We start from the raw sequence: 18,477 nt of genomic DNA, 5'->3' as shown, positions 1-18,477 counted from the left end.
CAGTAGTACAAGCTACAGTATTATCATATTAAATATTGCAGTAGCATTGTGTACTCTACATGCTCTGTATTTGAGTGCAGTTTCCAGTCTCTGCCTGCAGGAGGAGCCAGAGACTTCCTCCAATCACCTGTATTTATTACTATTGTTGACATTTTAATATTAACAAACGGTAAGAATCCAACAGCACGTTTTCAACACACACTTTATTTGTAATCAGCTCTTGAATTCACTATTTCGTGAATTCTGTGCACTAGATGATCATTCCTTCGGTCCAGTGCTTTAATCTGTAAAATAAATAAAGTACACAGATTCTGAGACCAGTAGTACAAATACCTTTACTCCCTCTATCATATATGTATATACTTCTACTAGACTGTTACTGCTTCTACTGATACTATCACTGTTCTTATGTTTAATACCATTTGTAAAATGAGCCTTGTTGCAGTGTGGTGCCTCACCTTCTTCATCTGCTCCGCTCCTCCTCTTCATCACAGGCTCTGCAGCGCACACACACACACACACACACACACATCGGTCACATTGTGTCTGTGTGTGTGTATGCGTGTGTGTGTGTGTGTGTGTGTGTTTGTGTGTGTGTCTGTGTGTGTGTGTGTGTGTGTGTGTGTGTGTTTGCGTGTGTGTCGCTCTTACACGGCCTTGTGGAGGCTCTTCTGGTTGATCATGTGATCTCTGAAGATGTTGATGGCTTGGAACACCTCCATGTGATTCTGTCGCTCTTCTACCAGCTTCCTGTACCTGTCGCACAGGTGAGACCAGTCAGGTGAAGCTTCAGAACGACTCTCAGCATTTATCTTTTTACGGGTCATTTATTACGAGTACTACTACTGTTAATGATTGAAATACTGCTCCAACTCAACCAGCTGCTGTCAGACCACACCTCCTCATTGTAAGACACCGGGTGTTACCATGGTTACCTGCGTGTCCAGGCGATGTCCGCCTTCGCGTCGCCGATCCACTCCTGGAGGAGGCGGCCGCCGGCCTCCGCCCCGCCGGAGGAGAGCAGCTCGCCGGCCACGAGGTGACGGAGGCCGGCCCGGGCCGACAGGGCCACGAGCCAGTAGACGGGCTCCTCCAGGGCCACGGCGTGGAAGGACGCCAGGGAGGACCTCAGCCACGGAGGGGGGGGGAGAGGGAGGCGGCTCTGGGGGAGGGCGGGGTCATCGGAGTTATTGCAGCTCGCGGCTATCGCTAATCCATCGGACGCAGGTGTAAATCGGGCTCACCTGGTTGCCGCTGCGATACTGTTTGAAGGTGTCCCGCAGAAGCCACGTCGCCTCGTCCCCTTCCGGGAAACGACCAATCAGAACCTGCGGGCGGAGACAAGAGGATGATGTCATCAACACCGGAGCGAATCACAGCAGATGTAAAGTTTGCAAAGCGAGAAGAAGCGTTCAGATTCCCGTGTAGCAATAAACGGCCACTCAGACGTGAGCGTTGACATCTGACCTCCAGCATGCCGCTGACTCGCTGCAGGTAGAGCGCCTCCTGCTGGACGAAGCGATCGTAGCAGCTCTGTGTAAGCCGGCCGGACCGCAGCTCCTCGAGGAAGGTGGAGGAGCGGAGGATCACCTCCACCAACGAGTCGCTGGAACTCCACAACACCTGGAAGAGACTCTGCGTGGGCACGATGCCTGAGGGAGGAAGTTTTCAGACGATGTAGGCTACTGCACTACAAGTACTGAAACCATGTCAAAGTAGTAGAAGTACAGTAAGACCTGTGAGTTGTGGTACAGGAAGTATCTCACCTGGCTGCAATGATTTCCTGTTGCCGGGGGCGACGATAGACTTGCTGCTTGAAAGAGGACAAAGAGATCAGCTGTTTGTTTGAAAAGGGATCAAACAAGGTGTCTGAAGAATGTTGAGAACCTCTGAGGGCTGCTGCTGCCCTGATCAACTACCTGTGAGCGTACCTGGCTCCACTGGAGCAGATGTAGAACCTGAGCTCACCACAGGGGGCGCTCTCCAGCTCTCCACCTCAACAGAAAGCACACATTACTGTTTGGTTCCTTTTTTTCAATGTTGCATTTGGATATAAGTTCAATAAGAACTAATCAAGTATTTTTTCACATTAGAACCAATAATAAGCGTAGTACTTTTTGTTTTAATTGTTAAGCAAGCCCCGCCCTCGCCCAGCCTCTGATTGGTCCAGCCACGGATCTTGAACTCTGAGTCGTCGCTCCAAAACCAGGAGCCATTCTTCACCGAGGAAAGACAAAGGGACACAGGTGTACTTCTACTCCAATGTATCACAGATACGTATTAATTATATGTATGTAAATACACTTCTGTATCAATATAAAAGCACACATATATAAATGTACATATATACAAAAAACACTGAGTTAAGCTACAATATAACACTGTAAATCTCACATTCTACGGTAGAATACAGTCATTTAATTGCCTTCCAATATTAATGTTATTAGTTCAAAATTAACATAACTATGAACATATTAAGTATGAACTGTGGGTGTGCAGTGATCACAACGTACCCGCTGTGCGCGGCGTCCACCCAGCCACACCGTGAGGTCAGTGTTTGCCAGCTGACGGACAAACTGCATCTCCTCTGGTGTGTAGAGAGAAGCCAGGTGACCTCCTTTCTGAGCGCACACAGCCTGACACACACACACACACACACACACATGTTAGAGTGGGTGCATGTTGACGTGTGGTGAACTACTGAATTAAACGTGTTGGATTTCAGGTCTACTTCGGCGTCGGTCCAGGAGCTCCACACGGGGTAGAAAGCGAGGCACCTGGGCCCGAAGGGGAGCCACCCGGCTGGGCATGAAGAGGCCGGCGTCCTCCCCGCTGACACGTCATCAACCACAAGCAGAACAACACGTCAGACTGCTGTGTTTGTTGGGTGGGGACGATTGTGGCTGAAATCTCTTTACCTGAAGCCGAGAGGGACAACGAGGTCTCCGCCAAGAGGACGGCCAATAGGAGACGAGCTAGCGCACACTGCATCTTCTCCTGTAACACACACACAGCAAACACATGAACAGACACACACTTAACAATCAGAATGATGAAGGCCCGAGCAGAAAACAGGCTGCGAAGAAGGGAAAGAAACTGGCCAACATCTTCGCTTCAACAAACACCTCCTGGAATGAGGAGGAACTACAAGGAGCGTTCCTCAATGGGTTGAACGAAGCTGTTGAAGATGAACCAGCTGTCCGGGATGGACCTAATGATTTAAATGTTCTTGTGTCCCCGGCTGTCAAATTAGACAACAAGTTGCGGGAGAGGAAGCGAGAGAGAGGCAGTCGGCCAAATTCCACCGGTCGGTGTTTCTACACCATCGACTTTCCGAACCACACCCTCTCCGTTGCTTCGCCCCACCTCGCCTGGTCTAGCCTCGAGGCTTGAGGACGGTACTATGCAGCTGGGCCGGGCTCGGCTTTCCCCTGCAGAGCGACAGGCCGGTCTCCACACCAAGTCTACATCTTACGTTCTCTGTGTTACTGCCATAAATGGTCCTTCCTTAGCGAAGATTACTCACCAAACCATCCGTATTAGGTCAATTATATCGGTTATGTCAACAGTCAATTTTAAGGTCACGTCCGCCTCGACCACGCCCTCTAATCCTCTGGTTTATCTTGGTTGAGTTTACATAACCCACAAACTGATTGGCAGGTGTTGTTGGCATTTACATCTGTTACAGCCTCCCTGGAGACATTAGAGTCTCCTCACGAGACACCTCCTATGCTTTAAAATGTCGGATACAAACTCCTTCTGCTCACCTGAGATCAGCGGAGGAGACGCGTGGTGTCAGAGGAGCGATGAGTCGATGTGTGAAGGCGGGGTGAGAAGCTATTAACCCCCCTCCTCTTGAATGCAGGATCAAGTTTGACTGCTTCTTCTATCTTCACCCCGCGCAGGGCAACTATTAGGAAGGGAAAAATAAGGAACAAGTACATCCTGTTAGTGTGCAGGTGTGTGTAAACAACGTATTTATAAATAACGACTTCTCTCCTTCTGATAGATTTATTCTGTCGGGCCGGAGGCCGGAAGAACAACTGACTGACATCAGGAAGAACATTATGTTTTATTATCCTTGTTAGGGATATATTTATGTTTATATTTGCAGTTGAATATATTTGTTCAGTTCTTTGTTAGGTGACAATAAATATTGTCAAAGAGTTTTAGAATGGTACTGAATTCATTGGATTCGTTACATGCAGATGTTGATGCAGATGAACACACACTAAAAAGTCACATTATGACAAACCTTCTCTAACTGGACCTCATTACCTTTTAGTTGAATAACCCTAAAGTAGAAAATGTTTGTTTACAGGACTTTATTGAGCTGGAAAAGTTTATATATAAAATATATGATATTTAAAACTGTAGCTCCTGTAGCATGGTTCTTAAATGCTGTCACCATATAAAACCTAAAATAAATAATAATATTATATAATATTTTAATATAACAAACATGAACACTCTCTTTATTCATGTTTTTTATAGACAAACATGAATAAAGATGGTTTGCAAAACATTAATTGCAGCAAAGTGTTGAAAGCGGAAATAAAATAAATTAAAGTACATTTTGTTTGCTTCTCTCTGTGTTTTTTAGTAAAAAAAAACAAACATTTTTTTGGTCTCAAAAAGAGGAAATGTCCGTGTAAAAGAGGACGTCTTCTTGGTCTTGTGTTGCACTTGCTGATGTTTGACTGTTAGGAAAGTTGTTGTCAAGCCAACAAACACAGCTACGGGCTGCCAACTCTCACAGTGACTCACACACGCACAATCCGCGCTGGTTCTTCTCCAACCTCGGCGACGGTAAAAGGCGCTAACATCGCTAACGAGACGTCTTGCTAGCGGCTAAACTTTGTGAAACCTGTTGAAATCTGCGTACTTTGTTTATTACAAACCAGCACGTCAACGTCGGCGCGGTTGGAGATGAACCAGCGCGGGTTGTATTTTTGCGTAATAAATCCCACGTGTGGCGTGAGTGAGAACATGCAAAAGCATGTGGGTCACACGGAGAAACCGTGAGAGGTGGCGGCCTGCAGCTGTCAGTCAAACATCAGCAAGTGCAACACAAGAAAAGGAAGACAGCAAATAAGTTACTGAATAGACAGCAGAAATATAAACATGCAACATGACCTACAATTTCACTCATGTGGGTCCATGTGATCATGAGGTCAGAATGCACACAAGATTGTACAAAATAATACACACTAGATGCAATTTTTATTGTCGTTTCTCATTAAAGGGGAGAAATTGCCCTTTAATAATGTGTCCATCTTTAATGGACCCAACCCACATAGCTTTAGGGTTTTTTTCCACCTCAAACACACATCTGTAAAATGATGTAATTCATACTTATGGCAATAACTATGTAGTCATATAGTCAGATACGGACAATATGCCTACATAGCCGTGTAAAATCAATGCTGTGACTTTACCAAGTTGTTTTTATTAATATCTTGCTGTGGGTTAATACTGTAAGCTATTATTGCACTCCTGTTCCGGTGTAAGTTATTTTATTGTGAAGGAGGAGAGGAAGTAGAGGAGGGGTTCAGTGTTGTGAAGAAAAGGGGACGAGAAATAAAGTTGCGGCCGGCGTGGCGCAGAACCGGAGCCGTGTTGTTGTTTTTTATTAAACCACGTATAGGCGTACCATAACCCTCGGCTACATTGGTGGCAGCGGTGGGATCACCTTCCTGCTAGTAAAGAAAATAAAACCCATCGTCAGATAAGTGTAAAAACCCGTTCATCGACGTGAGCGCCAGCTAGCTAATGTTAGCCACTGCTAACACGCAGTTTGTTCAAAGACGGTACAGTGACGCCAGCGCGAGGTGAAGACTCAGCACGGCGTAGGAGCGGGGACATCTCGTGGTACATCGTAAGCACAGACAGTAGAAAAATAAAAGAAGAAGCAGACAAAATGTGGAAATGTGAGGAGGACCCGCTGGGTTACAACGTGCGGCGCGGAGACCGGCCGTTCACCAGCAACGTCAAGATTGAGCTGCCGGCCCCCTTTGCTGGGGAGGAAAATCAAAGTTTTCCCTGCTGGGCCAGACAGTATGAGGTGGCTGTGAAGGCGCTGGTAGGAGGCAATGCAGGTGACTATGATTATGAACTGGCTAGGATCTTGCCGACGCGGCTGACCAAGGCTGCCTTCCTTCTGTGGGATAGCCTGCCAGCGGCCGTACAGAACGAATATTCTGCAGTAAAGGAGAAATTGCAGGAGGCTTTTGGACAAAGACATTTTTTGGATCGCTTCAGAGCGAACCTTTCTGCACGTGTTCGTGCTCCAGGGGAGAGTTTGGAAGTGTATGCAGCGGATATAAGCAAACTAGTTCAAGAGGCATTCCCAGGCTATGGTGAAATAGCTCACAGAGAAGAAAAATTCCGCAGATTTCTGGCGGGTCTTGATCCGGTTCTGAGAGCTAAATGTCACGAACAGGGAGCTACAGAGGTGTCTGATGCCCTGGTCATAGCTGGCCGTTGTGAAATGGCCAGAGAGACTCTTAAGATGGACTATGTCAACACCCAAGTAAGCCAGCCTCTTTCCGGGAACGTTACTGCAACAGTGGTACAGTCCGTCTCTGATGGAGGTGGCTTGTACAGGACGATAAACAGAGTTACTGAAGAACTGAGTGAAATGAGGATGGAAATGAGGAAGATGGCAGAGGAAAACGATCGACTGAGATCCAGAAAGGACGAGTGGCGGACCAATCCCTCAGTGCGTGGAGGTCAGTGTGGGTGTATGTGCGGTGAGCAGGGCTGCCAGTCACGTCGCCTGCGGGGTGAACAGAGAGGACGTTCCCCTGACCATGCTTGGCGGGGACGTGAAGCGGAAAGAGGTCCCAGGGAAAACCAGGATTATCGGGCGCCTCACGAGAATAGAGCCATCTCTCCAACCTGGAGGGGCCCTAGATCCCCCAGGGGCCCCTTTAATGAGGAAACACAGAGGAAGAGAGGAGTGCGTTTTCTCTCGCCCAGAAGAGAGGACCCAACTGATCGGTCGGGAAACGGATGCTAGCTGATGTTGCGGGCCCGACACCAGCTACCTCATTAAGTGGCTCAGCCAGTAATGCAACAGTACAAAATGAGAGAAGGCGACAGAGTACCTCGTATGTGAGAGGGAGCATTGAAGGTACTGAAATCAACATATTGGTGGATTCAGGGGCCACCGAGTCGTTTATCAGTGCTGATTTTCGCATGTCAGTTCCAGCGCTGCGTGAGCGGCCCATAAATGCTGACTTTATTGCCGCACGTGCTGTGAATGGCCAGATGCTCGACACCTTGGGAAGCATAACCACCACCCTACACCTGGGTAATGAATCCTGGCAGCATGTATTCTATGTACTTCGTGGATCTACACAAACCGCGCTGCTGGGCTTGGACTTTCTTGTCGCTAATCATGCCCTTTTGGACTTTTCTCGTGGCAGATTGCAGTTATGGGACATGGAAATTCTTCTTTTGAGCGGCATAGACTTGATTCCGGAGTGTTGTAATGTCTCGATCGCAACTGCCATGACATTGCCACCCCTCAGCGAGATGCTGGTGCCAGTGTGTGTGTCCCCAGCCGGGTCCACTGAACAGCTGCCTGACTTCGTGGGCTACTTAGTGCCAAACCTCCGGAGTAAAAGTGGATGTGTCGTTGCTCACACAGTGACTTCGGTGAAGGAGGGGATCACTACTGCTCGGGTGTTGAATCCTACAGATGAGGACATGATCCTAAGAAAGGGCATGCACTTGGGGGAGTTTTTTTCTGTGAACGAGTCAGAGCTGGTGTCACTCCCTCGAATTCCGGCGGAGCCTGTGTCCATAAATTCAGTCACAGACAGATCTTTTGTGTCTCTTGAAGAGTCTCCGGCTAGTCAGCAGCAGAAGGCACAACTGGTTGCAGTGTTGGCTGAACACCAAGAGATATTTAGCACATCCAGAGGAGTGCCCGGCAAATGTACTCTTATTCAACATCGCATCAAAACTGAAAATCATCCTCCCTTACGACAGCGCGCCTACCGGACGTCGCCAGAAAAGAGAAGGGAAATAGACCGGCAGGTGGCAGCCTTGTTGGCTGATGGGGTGATTGAAGAGAGCTGCAGCCCTTGGGCTTCGCCTGTGGTACTCGTAAAGAAAAAGAATGGTGACTGGAGATTTTGTATTGACTACCGTCGCTTGAACGGTGTGACAGTAAAAGATTGTCATCCTCTTCCCAGAGTGGATGACACGTTGGATGCGTTAGCAGGCTCCCGGTGGTTCAGCACATTAGATTTCTCTAATGGCTACTGGCAGGTTGAAGTTGCTGAGGACGACAGAGAGAAAACAGCCTTCACCACAGGCAGGGGCCTCTACCAATGGCGGTCAATGCCTATGGGCCTCACCAACTCACCTGCAACGTTTCAACGGATGATGGAGCTGGTGCTGAGAGGACTGCCGTGGCAGGTGTGTATGGTGTATCTTGATGATGTGCTGATATACAGCCCCACCTTTGAGGACCATCTCTCCAGTCTGCGTGAAGTTTTCTCCAGGATCCAAGCAGCAGGTCTTAAACTAAACCCTAAAAAGTGTCATCTAGCCCAAGATCATGTGGTGTTTCTGGGGCATGTGGTTTCTCGCCACGGCCTCCAGCCAGACCCTCGAAACACCGATAAAGTACGAACGTGGCCCACCCCACGGAATCCCACAGAAGTGAGAGCATTTGTGGGTTTATGTTCGTACTATAGACGTTTTGTGAAGGACTTTTCGAGGTGTGCAGCCCCTCTGCACGACCTGACGTGCAAAGGCACGCCATTCCAATGGACCGCGGACTGTGAGGAGGCTTTTGAGTATCTTAAAGGGGTGCTCTCAGGGGCCCCGATTGTCACTATGCCAGACTTCAACACCCCCTTTAAGGTCTATACAGATGCGTCCATGGAAGCAGTGGGGGCCGTGTTGGCGCAAGACCGAGAAGGACTGGAGAGAGTGGTGGTGTATGCTAGTCAGTCACTCACCCCCACCGAAAGGCGTTGGTCCACATTCGACAGAGAACTGTGGGCTATTGTGTGGGCTGTACGCCAATTCAGACATTACATCGGAGCAGCTGCCTTCACAGTGATAACCGATCATAAACCTCTGTTGGGCCTCCGCGGCATGTCCATTGACAAAGATCCCACTGGGAGAAGAGCAAGGTGGATATTGGAGCTGGATCCTTTCAACTGGGTCATTCAACACAAGGATGGTAAAAAACATACCAATGCTGATGCCCTCTCACGGCGGCCACAGCATCCGGAGTTCGATACGGGGAATGGCGACTCCCCAGAGGTCATCACACTCGTGAATGCTGTTGGCTCAGACAGGGGGACAGGGACTTCTCAAACCGACAGTCAGTTGACACAGCCATCTGCGCTGGACCTCCCGACCTCTGAGCTCAACATAGGGGGGCAGCCGTTGGAAGCAGAGAAGGAGACGAATGATCTGTCTTTCATCCATTACCTGTCACATGATGGAACTGGACTGAAAGAGCTGCAAAAAGCCGATCTTGATATTGCTACAGTGTTGAGTTGGGGGGATTCGCGACCGCCTCGGGGGCAGATGAGAGGGAGCTCTAGGTGGCTGCGGAAGTTGTGGACCGAATTTCCTCGGCTCTCTATGGTGGATGGCCTTCTCTGCCGGAGAGTGAATTCCTCCCTCACAGGGGGGGCTCAGTATCAGGTGGTCGTGCCATCATCGCTTGTACCAGATGTGCTAAAACACCTTCATGGTGGTCCTGTGTCGGCGCATTTCTCTGCGGAACGAGTATGGGAACGAGCCAGGCTAACTTGTTACTGGCCCTCTATGTTCAAAGACATTCAACAGTGGTGCGAACAGTGTCTGCCATGTCAGACCCGCAGAGCTCCTGTGCCTAGGCACCGGGCCCCAATGGGCGGGTCCCAAGCAACTCGGCCATTCCAAAGAGTGGCAATGGACATCCTAGAGTTACCAGGGACAGTTAAGGGCAACAGGTATGTGCTGGTAGTAGAAGACTACTTCTCCAAGTTTGTGAACCTGTATGCTCTACCTAATCAGACAGCCCTATCGGTTGCACAGTGTCTGTTTGAGGATTACGTGCTGATTCACGGCATCCCTGAGATGGTTCACAGTGACCAGGGCCGGCAGTTTGAAGCGGGGGTTATTCAAAAACTGTGTCAACTTTTAGGGATTAAGAAAACACGCACCACGCCGTATAGTCCCAAATCAGACGGAATGGTCGAAAGATTTAATCGGACTCTTATCGACCAACTGGCCAAGGCATTGCTTTCCTGCGGAGGTGATTGGGATGACTATTTGAAACAGGTAGCTTTTGCCTATAATACATCTGTTCATGCTTCCACAAACTACTCCCCTTTCTTTTTAACCCACGGACGGGAAGCTCGTGTTCCGGTGGAGGTGTTGGTGCCGCCACAGAGGGGATGCATGGATTTGCCTATGTCTCATGCCGACTTTGCGACATCTCTGGCAGAAAGGCTGGAGATGGCTTTTTGTGGTGCCAGACAGTATGGTGCGGAAGCCCATGAAAACCAAAAACTGTACTATGATAGAAGTACACGTTACCAGCCATATCGGGAAGGGGATCTCGTGTGGCTGCATAATCCTACCGAGGACCGTCTGAAACTTGCTCCACACTGGAAGGGACCCTACAGAGTCCTGGCTGTGTTGGACTCTCAAGAAGAACATGGACTCATCTATCGTATTGGCAGTCTGCTGGATCTCCATGGACCGGAGCAAGTGGTCCATTATGACAGATTGAAACCGTATACCTTGCCACGGCCTGCTGGTGCTTCCAGTAGCTTCCCAGCTCTCCCTCACCAAGAGCCTCCGCTGCAGGACGACGCGTCCCAGGAGGGCGGTGGAGGGGAGGAGCCTCGGGTTACTATTGGCATGGAGACTACATGGGTTACGGGCAACGGTAACCCACAACGGACTGTGACTCGGTCAAATAGAGCTGTGAAGCCGCCAGCATATTTAAGGGACTTTGTTACGTATCGCTAGCTGATGTTAATGTGATACAAGTGGAAATGTTTATTGACATGTGTTCATTGCGGTAGCTGCACATGCAGTCCAAACACTATGGGGTATCAGCAATTTCTGGTATCCATTGAGATTAGTTTTGCATGTTTTCAGGAGGCTCTGCAGTGGGTGATGAATAATGTGTTATATTAGTTACTGTTAGATGTTGGGTTATAAAGACATGTTTGTTTGTTGTATGCAGCAGTTCAAATTTGGTTTAGAAACGGGGACGTTTCTTTATGGGGGTGGGGAGGTATGTAAGCTATTATTGCACTCCTGTTCCGGTGTAAGTTATTTTATTGTGAAGGAGGAGAGGAAGTAGAGGAGGGGTTCAGTGTTGTGAAGAAAAGGGGACGAGAAATAAAGTTGCGGCCGGCGTGGCGCAGAACCGGAGCCGTGTTGTTGTTTTTTATTAAACCACGTATAGGCGTACCATAACCCTCGGCTACAATACTAATACGAATGACATCTGTTAAGTATTCAAAAAGCTGGGCAGGAACAAGCTGATAAAAAGGGAACCTTACAGATGTTTTATTTATTACTATCACAGATAAATATTCCAGTATCTTATGTGTGGTATCGTGTATATAGGTATAGTATCGCAGTCAGAACGTTGGTATCGGAACAACCTGTCACGGTTTGGGTCTGCTTGTCTTATTTTGTAGCTTTCTTGTGTCTCGTGTCTCTGGGTAACTTCACTTCCTGTCCTGTGATTGCCTGATTGCTTCCACCTGTGTCCAATCACCTGCACCTCCCTTGTGTATTTAAGCCCTGTGTGCCAGTTGTCCTTTGTCGCGTCATTGTCCATGTCTACCCGTTGTTGGTGCACGTTATTTTGGCTTCCGTTTGTTTTGTGCTAAATAAAGAGCACATTCTGTAAGACCTGTTCCCTGCGTTTGAGTCCTGTCTGCCTGCCTCCGTCAACCTGCATCCAGCACAGATCGTGACAGAATGACGCGACCACCTAAGGACTCAGCAGACTCCTGGTGTGACTTGGGCCCGGACTACCTGGATGTGAGGAGCCCGTTTTTCCGGCGTGAAACTAATTTCATATTTGGCCCCAGAAGCTACCAAAGGGCGTGCTTAGAGCTCCGGGACATCCTCAATCCGAGGAGGAAGGGCCCGGGGAGGAGGAGGATACGAACCCCTCCAGCCCCGGCTCCTGACCCGGCCCAAAGAGTCTCGTCCCAGCCCGTTCCGGCCCCCAGAGTCTCACCTGCGCCCGTTCCTGCGCCGAGACGCCCGTCAGCGCCCGTTCCTGCGCCGAGACGCCCGTCAGCGCCCGTTCCTGCGCCGAGACGCCCGTCAGCGCCCGTTCCGGCGCCGAGACGCCCGTCAGCGCCCGTTCCTGCGCCGAGACGCCCGTCAGCGCCCGTTCCTGCGCCGAGACGCCCGTCAGCGCCCGTTCCTGCGCCGAGACGCCCGTCAGCGCCCGTTCCGGCCCCCGGACTCCAGTCTCCGCCCGTTCCTGCCCCGAGAACCACGCCCCCGCCCGTTCCTGCCCTGAGAACCACGCCCCCGGTCCCGGCCCCGCGGCGCCTGACCATGACCCCTCCCTCCCACCCTCTTGGGACCGCCTGGAAGTCGGTCCTTGAAGGGGGGGTGGGGTCAGGGGTTGGCCCGGAGCCCCACGCCACGACGCCGGAGCCGCACAGCTCGGCGCCCCCCGCCACGACGACGCCGGAGCCGCACAGCTCGGCGCCCCCCGCCACGACGACGCCGGAGCCGCACTGCTCGGCGCCCCCCGCCACGACGACGCCGGAGCCGCACTGCTCGGCGCCCCCCGCCACGACGACGCCGCAGCCGCACTGCTCGGCGCCCCCCGCCACGACGACGCCGCAGCCGCACTGCTCGGCGCCCCCCGCCACGACGACGCCGCAGCCGCACTGCTCGGCGCCCCCCGCCACGACGACGCCGCAGCCGCACCGCTCGGCGCCCCCCGAGACCCTGAGGCCCGGTCGCCGACCCGGCAGGCCCCCCGAGACCCTGAGGCCCGGTCGCCGACCCGGCAGACCCCCCGAGACCCTGAGGTCCGGCGGTCATCCCGGCCGGAGGGACCCGACCCCGTGCCGCCGACCCTTGGAGTCCCCTGGGCGGCCGGGGGTTGTCGGGTTCCCCGCCCTCCCTCCCTTGTCTGTTTTTCTGGGTTCCACCCTCCTTTAGGACCGTCTGGAATTCGGTCCTTGAGGGGGGGGTTCTGTCACGGTTTGGGTCTGCTTGTCTTATTTTGTAGCTTTCTTGTGTCTCGTGTCTCTGGGTAACTTCACTTCCTGTCCTGTGATTGCCTGATTGCTTCCACCTGTGTCCAATCACCTGCACCTCCCTTGTGTATTTAAGCCCTGTGTGCCAGTTGTCCTTTGTCGCGTCATTGTCCATGTCTACCCGTTGTTGGTGCATGTTATTTTGGCTTCCGTTTGTTTTGTGCTAAATAAAGAGCACATTCTGTAAGACCTGTTCCCTGCGTTTGAGTCCTGTCTGCCTGCCTCCGTCAACCTGCATCCAGCACAGATCGTGACACAACCCAACACTCCAGCCTCCGCAGCACGGGCTTCAATAACAGAGAAGTTCTTTCAGATTATTATGGACTATCTATATTTGTTTGACTGCTTTTCAACACAATGTAGGCAGTTGGACCACATTTCCATACATTTCCATTGACATCCCATCCTGCATCAAGCTGCTTGTTCCTCCTTCACTGAGAGAAAAACACTGGACTAGATCTCCACTCTTTGCTGTCCTGCTCCTGAATGGTGGAAGGAGCTCTGTGATGACATCAGGACCACAGAGAGCCTTCACATCTTCAGACTAAACACTAACACACTGTAGACCTTAAACTGGACTCATAATGGATCTGATCTATAACTAGTTGTACATCGGCTTATTTGATGAAATTACTTTCTTGTTTCTTGTTCTTCTGAGTTTGTTTCCTTATGGTTGAAATGCACTTATTAAAAGCTAAATGACATGTAATGTATCTACTCACTGATCACACACCATTAAACAGGTTTTACATCTTTACATTTTCCACTGCCTCCCTGGAGACAATAAAGTGTCCTCACGAGACATTAAAGTGTCCTCACAAGACACCTCCTTTGCTTTAAATGTCGGATACAAACTCCTTCTGCTCACCTGAGATCAGCGGAGGAGACGCGTGGTGTCAGCGGAGCGATGAGTCGATGTTTTGAGTTTGATTAAAAAGTGGAGTGAGATGCTAACGGCTCCCCCCCCCCCCCCGCTGCTCTTCTCCACCCCTTTCCCAGAAAGCATTTCAAACAGCATCACACACCTTGGAACAAGTTCAACTGCTTCTTTTTCTTCTCACAATTAAACTCTAGAGCGATGTCAGGCAATGTTATAAAGTGAAAAGGAATGTTGTACATCCTGTTAGTGTGTGTGTGTGGGGGGGGGGGGTCCTAATCCACTAGAAAGAGATCACCTAGAAAAGAACCTTCGTGTCTCTGTCGCTTCATTATTATTATTATTATTATTATAATAATCAAATTAAAGCTAGTTGCTGTTTACATATTCCCCTTTTTGTTCGCCTGAAAATAACAAATCTAAAGATAATAAATGTAGAAAATAAATTGGTAGCACGTCATGATTTGCATATATATTTATATATTACATCACATCACATTTATATTAAAAATCAATTCAAAAATATAATAATATTACATGTTGAGGGATTTCACCTGCAGCTCTACATATTCTGTTTCTAAAGCCCCCCCCCGTCCCCCTCTCCTCGTCCTCCACACCAACATCCTGCCCCCCCAAATCCCTCCAGAGGTCCTCTTCAAACGAACCCTCACCCTGGATTCATCACAACAGACGAAGAGGCGTGAAGAAGAAGAAGAGTCTGACCTGAAGGTAACAACTCTCACTCACTTCTCTGTAGTTAGAGATGTCCACTCGCTTAAAGCTCAATGCACTAACAATTAAAAACCATAAGAGAAAACACAGGAAAGTCATGGAAAGAGTGAAAAAGACTGTAATCCTAAATGAACTTAAACGATCCTTCGAGAAATAACTCGACTGATCTTTGTCTCAGTTGACCATTGTTCTCAGAACAAATAGCTCTGCCTTTTAATTAACTTTGACATGAATTAAAACAAACAGTGGCCTACTCACCACGGCACGGAGTGTGTGTTCATCCACAGAGGTAAATAGTCCCCGAGGAACGATCTCTTTCCTCCTGTTGGAGCTCAGAGGTTTGAGGAAAAGATCGGGCCTTTAGAAGGAATTCAAAGGTTCATTCATTAGTTTGCCTTGGGTTAATGAAATATAATAACACATATTTGTGTAGCTGCTGTAGTCGTTATGGGTGTGGCTTCATGTACGATGGCATCAAGGTAAACCACCCTCATTGCACTCCAGGCAGAAGGGTTAGAGCGAACTAATTAGAAAACCAGTGTGTCGTGTGATCAGAACCCTCCACTGTGTGACTGTTTGCTGGAGAACGCCAGGTTCCACAAATGACACGAATGCCGAGTGTCTGTTTTTTATTGTAGTTTCTTTTTCGGTCTTCTGTGGTGACAGCGTTCAAGAACCATGTGGAAAAGCTGCATTTTCCACATGACCCATTGTGTTTCATTAACATATATTTAAATGATGGGTTGTTGCTGTTGGTTGGTAAAAGAAACTAAAGTAAATATTGTTGATCGACATCCAGTGTTTGATCGTAGCAGATGGTGGTATTTTTTCAATAACCTTACAAAAAACTATTTTAACTATGTTCAGCAAACCATAAAAACCTAAAGCAATGTTTTGTTGGATCATATGAAAAAACACATTTTATTCTCCCGGTTAACTTTGAACTCTGGGAAACGAATAACATTAAAACCCTACATCATATATTTTTGGGGTTGTTTCCACCTCTCAAAATGTAACCACTTAAAATTGTACTTGTACTCCGCCTCTCTTCCGTAGCATGCGGTCTCCCCTCCGGTGTCTCGGGGTGGGTGTGGTGCTGCTGTCTCTGGCTCCCTCCACCCTCACTTTCACCAGCGGCGCCGGCCACGCCTCCTGTGGGGAGATGATTCCCGGCCACATCCGCTCGCAACCCAGAGAGGCGGGACCTGAACACGTCGCCCTGCGCGCATCCGCCTCTTCTTACCTTCCGGGACAGTTCGTGACAGGTAACAACTGAACCCCACGAGTAGCCACTGGGACGGGTTGGATTGTACTGCATCTGTTCCTGTCTCCTCAGTGACGGTACGAAGCTCTCGGGACTTCATGGGCTTCCTGCTTCAGGCCCGCCGCGTGGAAAGCGCCAGGAAGGAGGTCGGGTCCAGGAGCGGGGGCCCAGGGCTGGTGGTGGGCTCCTGGACCTTTGCGCCGCCCGGCACTCACACCCTGCGCTGCCTCTCGGAGGGCGACACCCTCACGCACTCAGACAAACAGCTGAAGAGGAACCTGTCCTTCGTGTGGCGAGCCCCCGATGCTCCGGCGGGAGACATCCGGTTCTAGTAAGTACGGGTCGAGGCTCGTAAAGCCTGGGGTTGCTCTGCACAACCGCAATGGACTAATCTCAGTGAATGATTCATCTAAGATAAATACAGGTAAAGGTACAATCTCTTCTCAGGGGAATGTTTGTTTAATTATTTATAGAATAATGAATAAGTAACAGCTAAAGCACAAAATGAAGATTTAGTGGACCTACTAATGTTTATTTATTATTATTTGTTAGGTCTTGTTAATTGCACCTTTTTATATTCAGCTATCACTTTGTCGTTCCAGCATCACAGTGGTGCAGTCTTACTTTATATACTGGGCAGGCATCCAGTCTGCAGTGGTGCGTGATGGGAGTTGTGGTCCTCAGACTGGGAGTAACGTCACTGGGGTGGATGGAGGGAACTATGCACAACAGGAAGAGGAAGTTACTGCTCTGCAAGGTAAACTTGTATAAAGCTGAATGTACAAGCAATGCAGCTTAATTCCTTCAGATACAAGAAGTTTGATGAAATATTTTTAGTAGGGCTGTCAAAAATAGCGCGTTAACAACGTTAATTAGTTGTTTATTGTTAATTACGTAATTTTTTTACGCATGCGCAGTGTGACAAATTATTCAGGTTATTTTTCTGGAATGAATTAAACCAAGTCAAATATCAATAAACTGTATTATTTAAAAAATAATAATGATGATAATAATAATGCTAATTATGTATCTGTGTCCTGTTATCTATCTTTGGTATGCATTTCAGAAAGAAAAAATGGTTAGGATTCAGGTGTAATTGCAAATCGTGATTAATCCTCTGAAAATTCTGATTAATTTGATTAACATTTTTAATCATTTGACAATTTTTAATCATTTGATTAATCATTTTAATCATTATCATTTGACAGCCCTAATTTTTAGCCATAAAACTTGTGGCAACTGTAAGACACACTCCAGTTATCTAAAATTACGGTTTCTTTATCCCTCATAAACTGATGAAGCATCAAATAAAGAAACAAACCACAGAACCAGGCGTGCTACGACCGTCGGACCTCTGATACCAACAAGCAGTGGAGTCCAAAGCTCCAGATCTCAAGAAACACAAACAGAAGAGTCCCGTCCAGTCTGGGCAGTAAATCCTCTGACAAACCAAGCGGCCAATAAAAGAAAGAAGAACTCTTTTATTTTTGGTTTTAATCAGAATTCCCATGCTACCCTGCTCCCTTTGATGGAGGGGGAGATTGAAAGGAACTCTAAGGGTCTAATGTTGCCCAACGCTCCCGAAACAAGAGTAAATTCCAGGAGTACCAGCATACCTTCAACCAACCATGGCTTCCACAATACAAAGCCCCCAAAATCCACATTTCAGAATCGAAGGGAGACAAATCCGGACCAAACTAAATCTGTAAAGTTTGTGACCCAGAGTACCTTGTTTCAGCCCTGGAGGATTACCAAGTCCCCAAGTCTAATCAAGGATGAAAAGGGTCACCATTCCGTTCATCAGCCCCAAAATCTTCAACTCAAACCTTCTTTTCCCCCCGAAACAGCTTCAGCCAAACCTCTTCTTCACTCTTCAACTGGTCCAAGAAAAACCTCTGCCTTCTTCCGTGAACCTTTATCTATGTCCCTAACCTCTCCACCACTCATTTTCCCATCCAAAATCCCGATCCTCCAGTCCTTTATCAAGACTCGGACAACTTTACCCCCCCAGATCCTTCGTAACAAACCCATGAGCAGTTTACCTCACCCTGAAAAGAGTCAACCCACAAATCAACCAACAGCTTCACCTCTGAGCAGCCCTTCCCCACCTCAACCTGTGAGCTTTACCCTAGTCACGACCCAAACTATACCAACTCAAACTCATAGTCAATCTAGCTACACCCCAACAGACCACTCCAAAACCATCCCACCAGCTGAGGCTTTGAGTATCTCTCCCCAACCACGGTCCCTCCAATGGTTCTGGCCCTCTTCCCAAACTGCTCACCCCCAGTTGCATACCCTTAGTACTTCAGCAACTCTTCAATCCATGA

At 48.9% G+C, this 18,477-nt stretch overlaps 2 protein-coding genes across 6 annotated transcripts; one reads left to right on the top strand and one right to left on the bottom strand.

Annotated features, from left to right (window-relative positions):
* Positions 1-178: 178 nt before the first annotated feature.
* Positions 179-15,947, bottom strand: LOC119222976 (uncharacterized). Of its 5 annotated transcripts, none has more exons than XM_062558452.1 (14): positions 15,142-15,947; positions 3,768-3,910; positions 2,919-2,997; positions 2,732-2,832; positions 2,514-2,636; positions 2,115-2,217; positions 1,920-1,995; positions 1,767-1,810; positions 1,468-1,652; positions 1,245-1,328; positions 936-1,162; positions 652-756; positions 459-497; positions 179-284 (listed from the first exon to the last, which is right to left on the bottom strand). In XM_062558452.1, the coding sequence occupies exons 3-13, from the start codon at positions 2,989-2,991 to the stop codon at positions 464-466; spliced, it is 1,155 nt and encodes a 384-aa protein (XP_062414436.1). In that variant the 5' UTR covers positions 2,992-2,997; positions 3,768-3,910; positions 15,142-15,947; the 3' UTR covers positions 179-284; positions 459-463. The 5 variants fall into 5 exon arrangements, with proteins under 5 accessions (XP_062414436.1, XP_062414491.1, XP_062414449.1 ...); XM_062558507.1 differs by having other exon boundaries at positions 1,932-1,995; XM_062558465.1 differs by lacking the exon at positions 15,142-15,947 and adding an exon at positions 14,143-14,214.
* Positions 5,921-17,178, top strand: LOC119223054 (reelin domain-containing protein 1-like). Its single transcript, XM_037480153.2, has 4 exons — positions 5,921-6,162; positions 15,940-16,148; positions 16,220-16,478; positions 16,750-17,178. The coding sequence occupies exons 1-4, from the start codon at positions 5,921-5,923 to the stop codon at positions 16,916-16,918; spliced, it is 879 nt and encodes a 292-aa protein (XP_037336050.2). The 3' UTR covers positions 16,919-17,178.
* Positions 17,179-18,477: the final 1,299 nt, after the last annotated feature.

Source organism: Pungitius pungitius, chromosome 1, assembly GCF_949316345.1.
Source record: "Pungitius pungitius chromosome 1, fPunPun2.1, whole genome shotgun sequence".
Classification (NCBI taxonomy): Eukaryota; Metazoa; Chordata; class Actinopteri; order Perciformes; family Gasterosteidae; genus Pungitius; species Pungitius pungitius.
The sequence above is the reverse complement of the archived record's forward strand: the minus strand, read 5'-3'. Positions and strand labels throughout refer to the sequence as shown.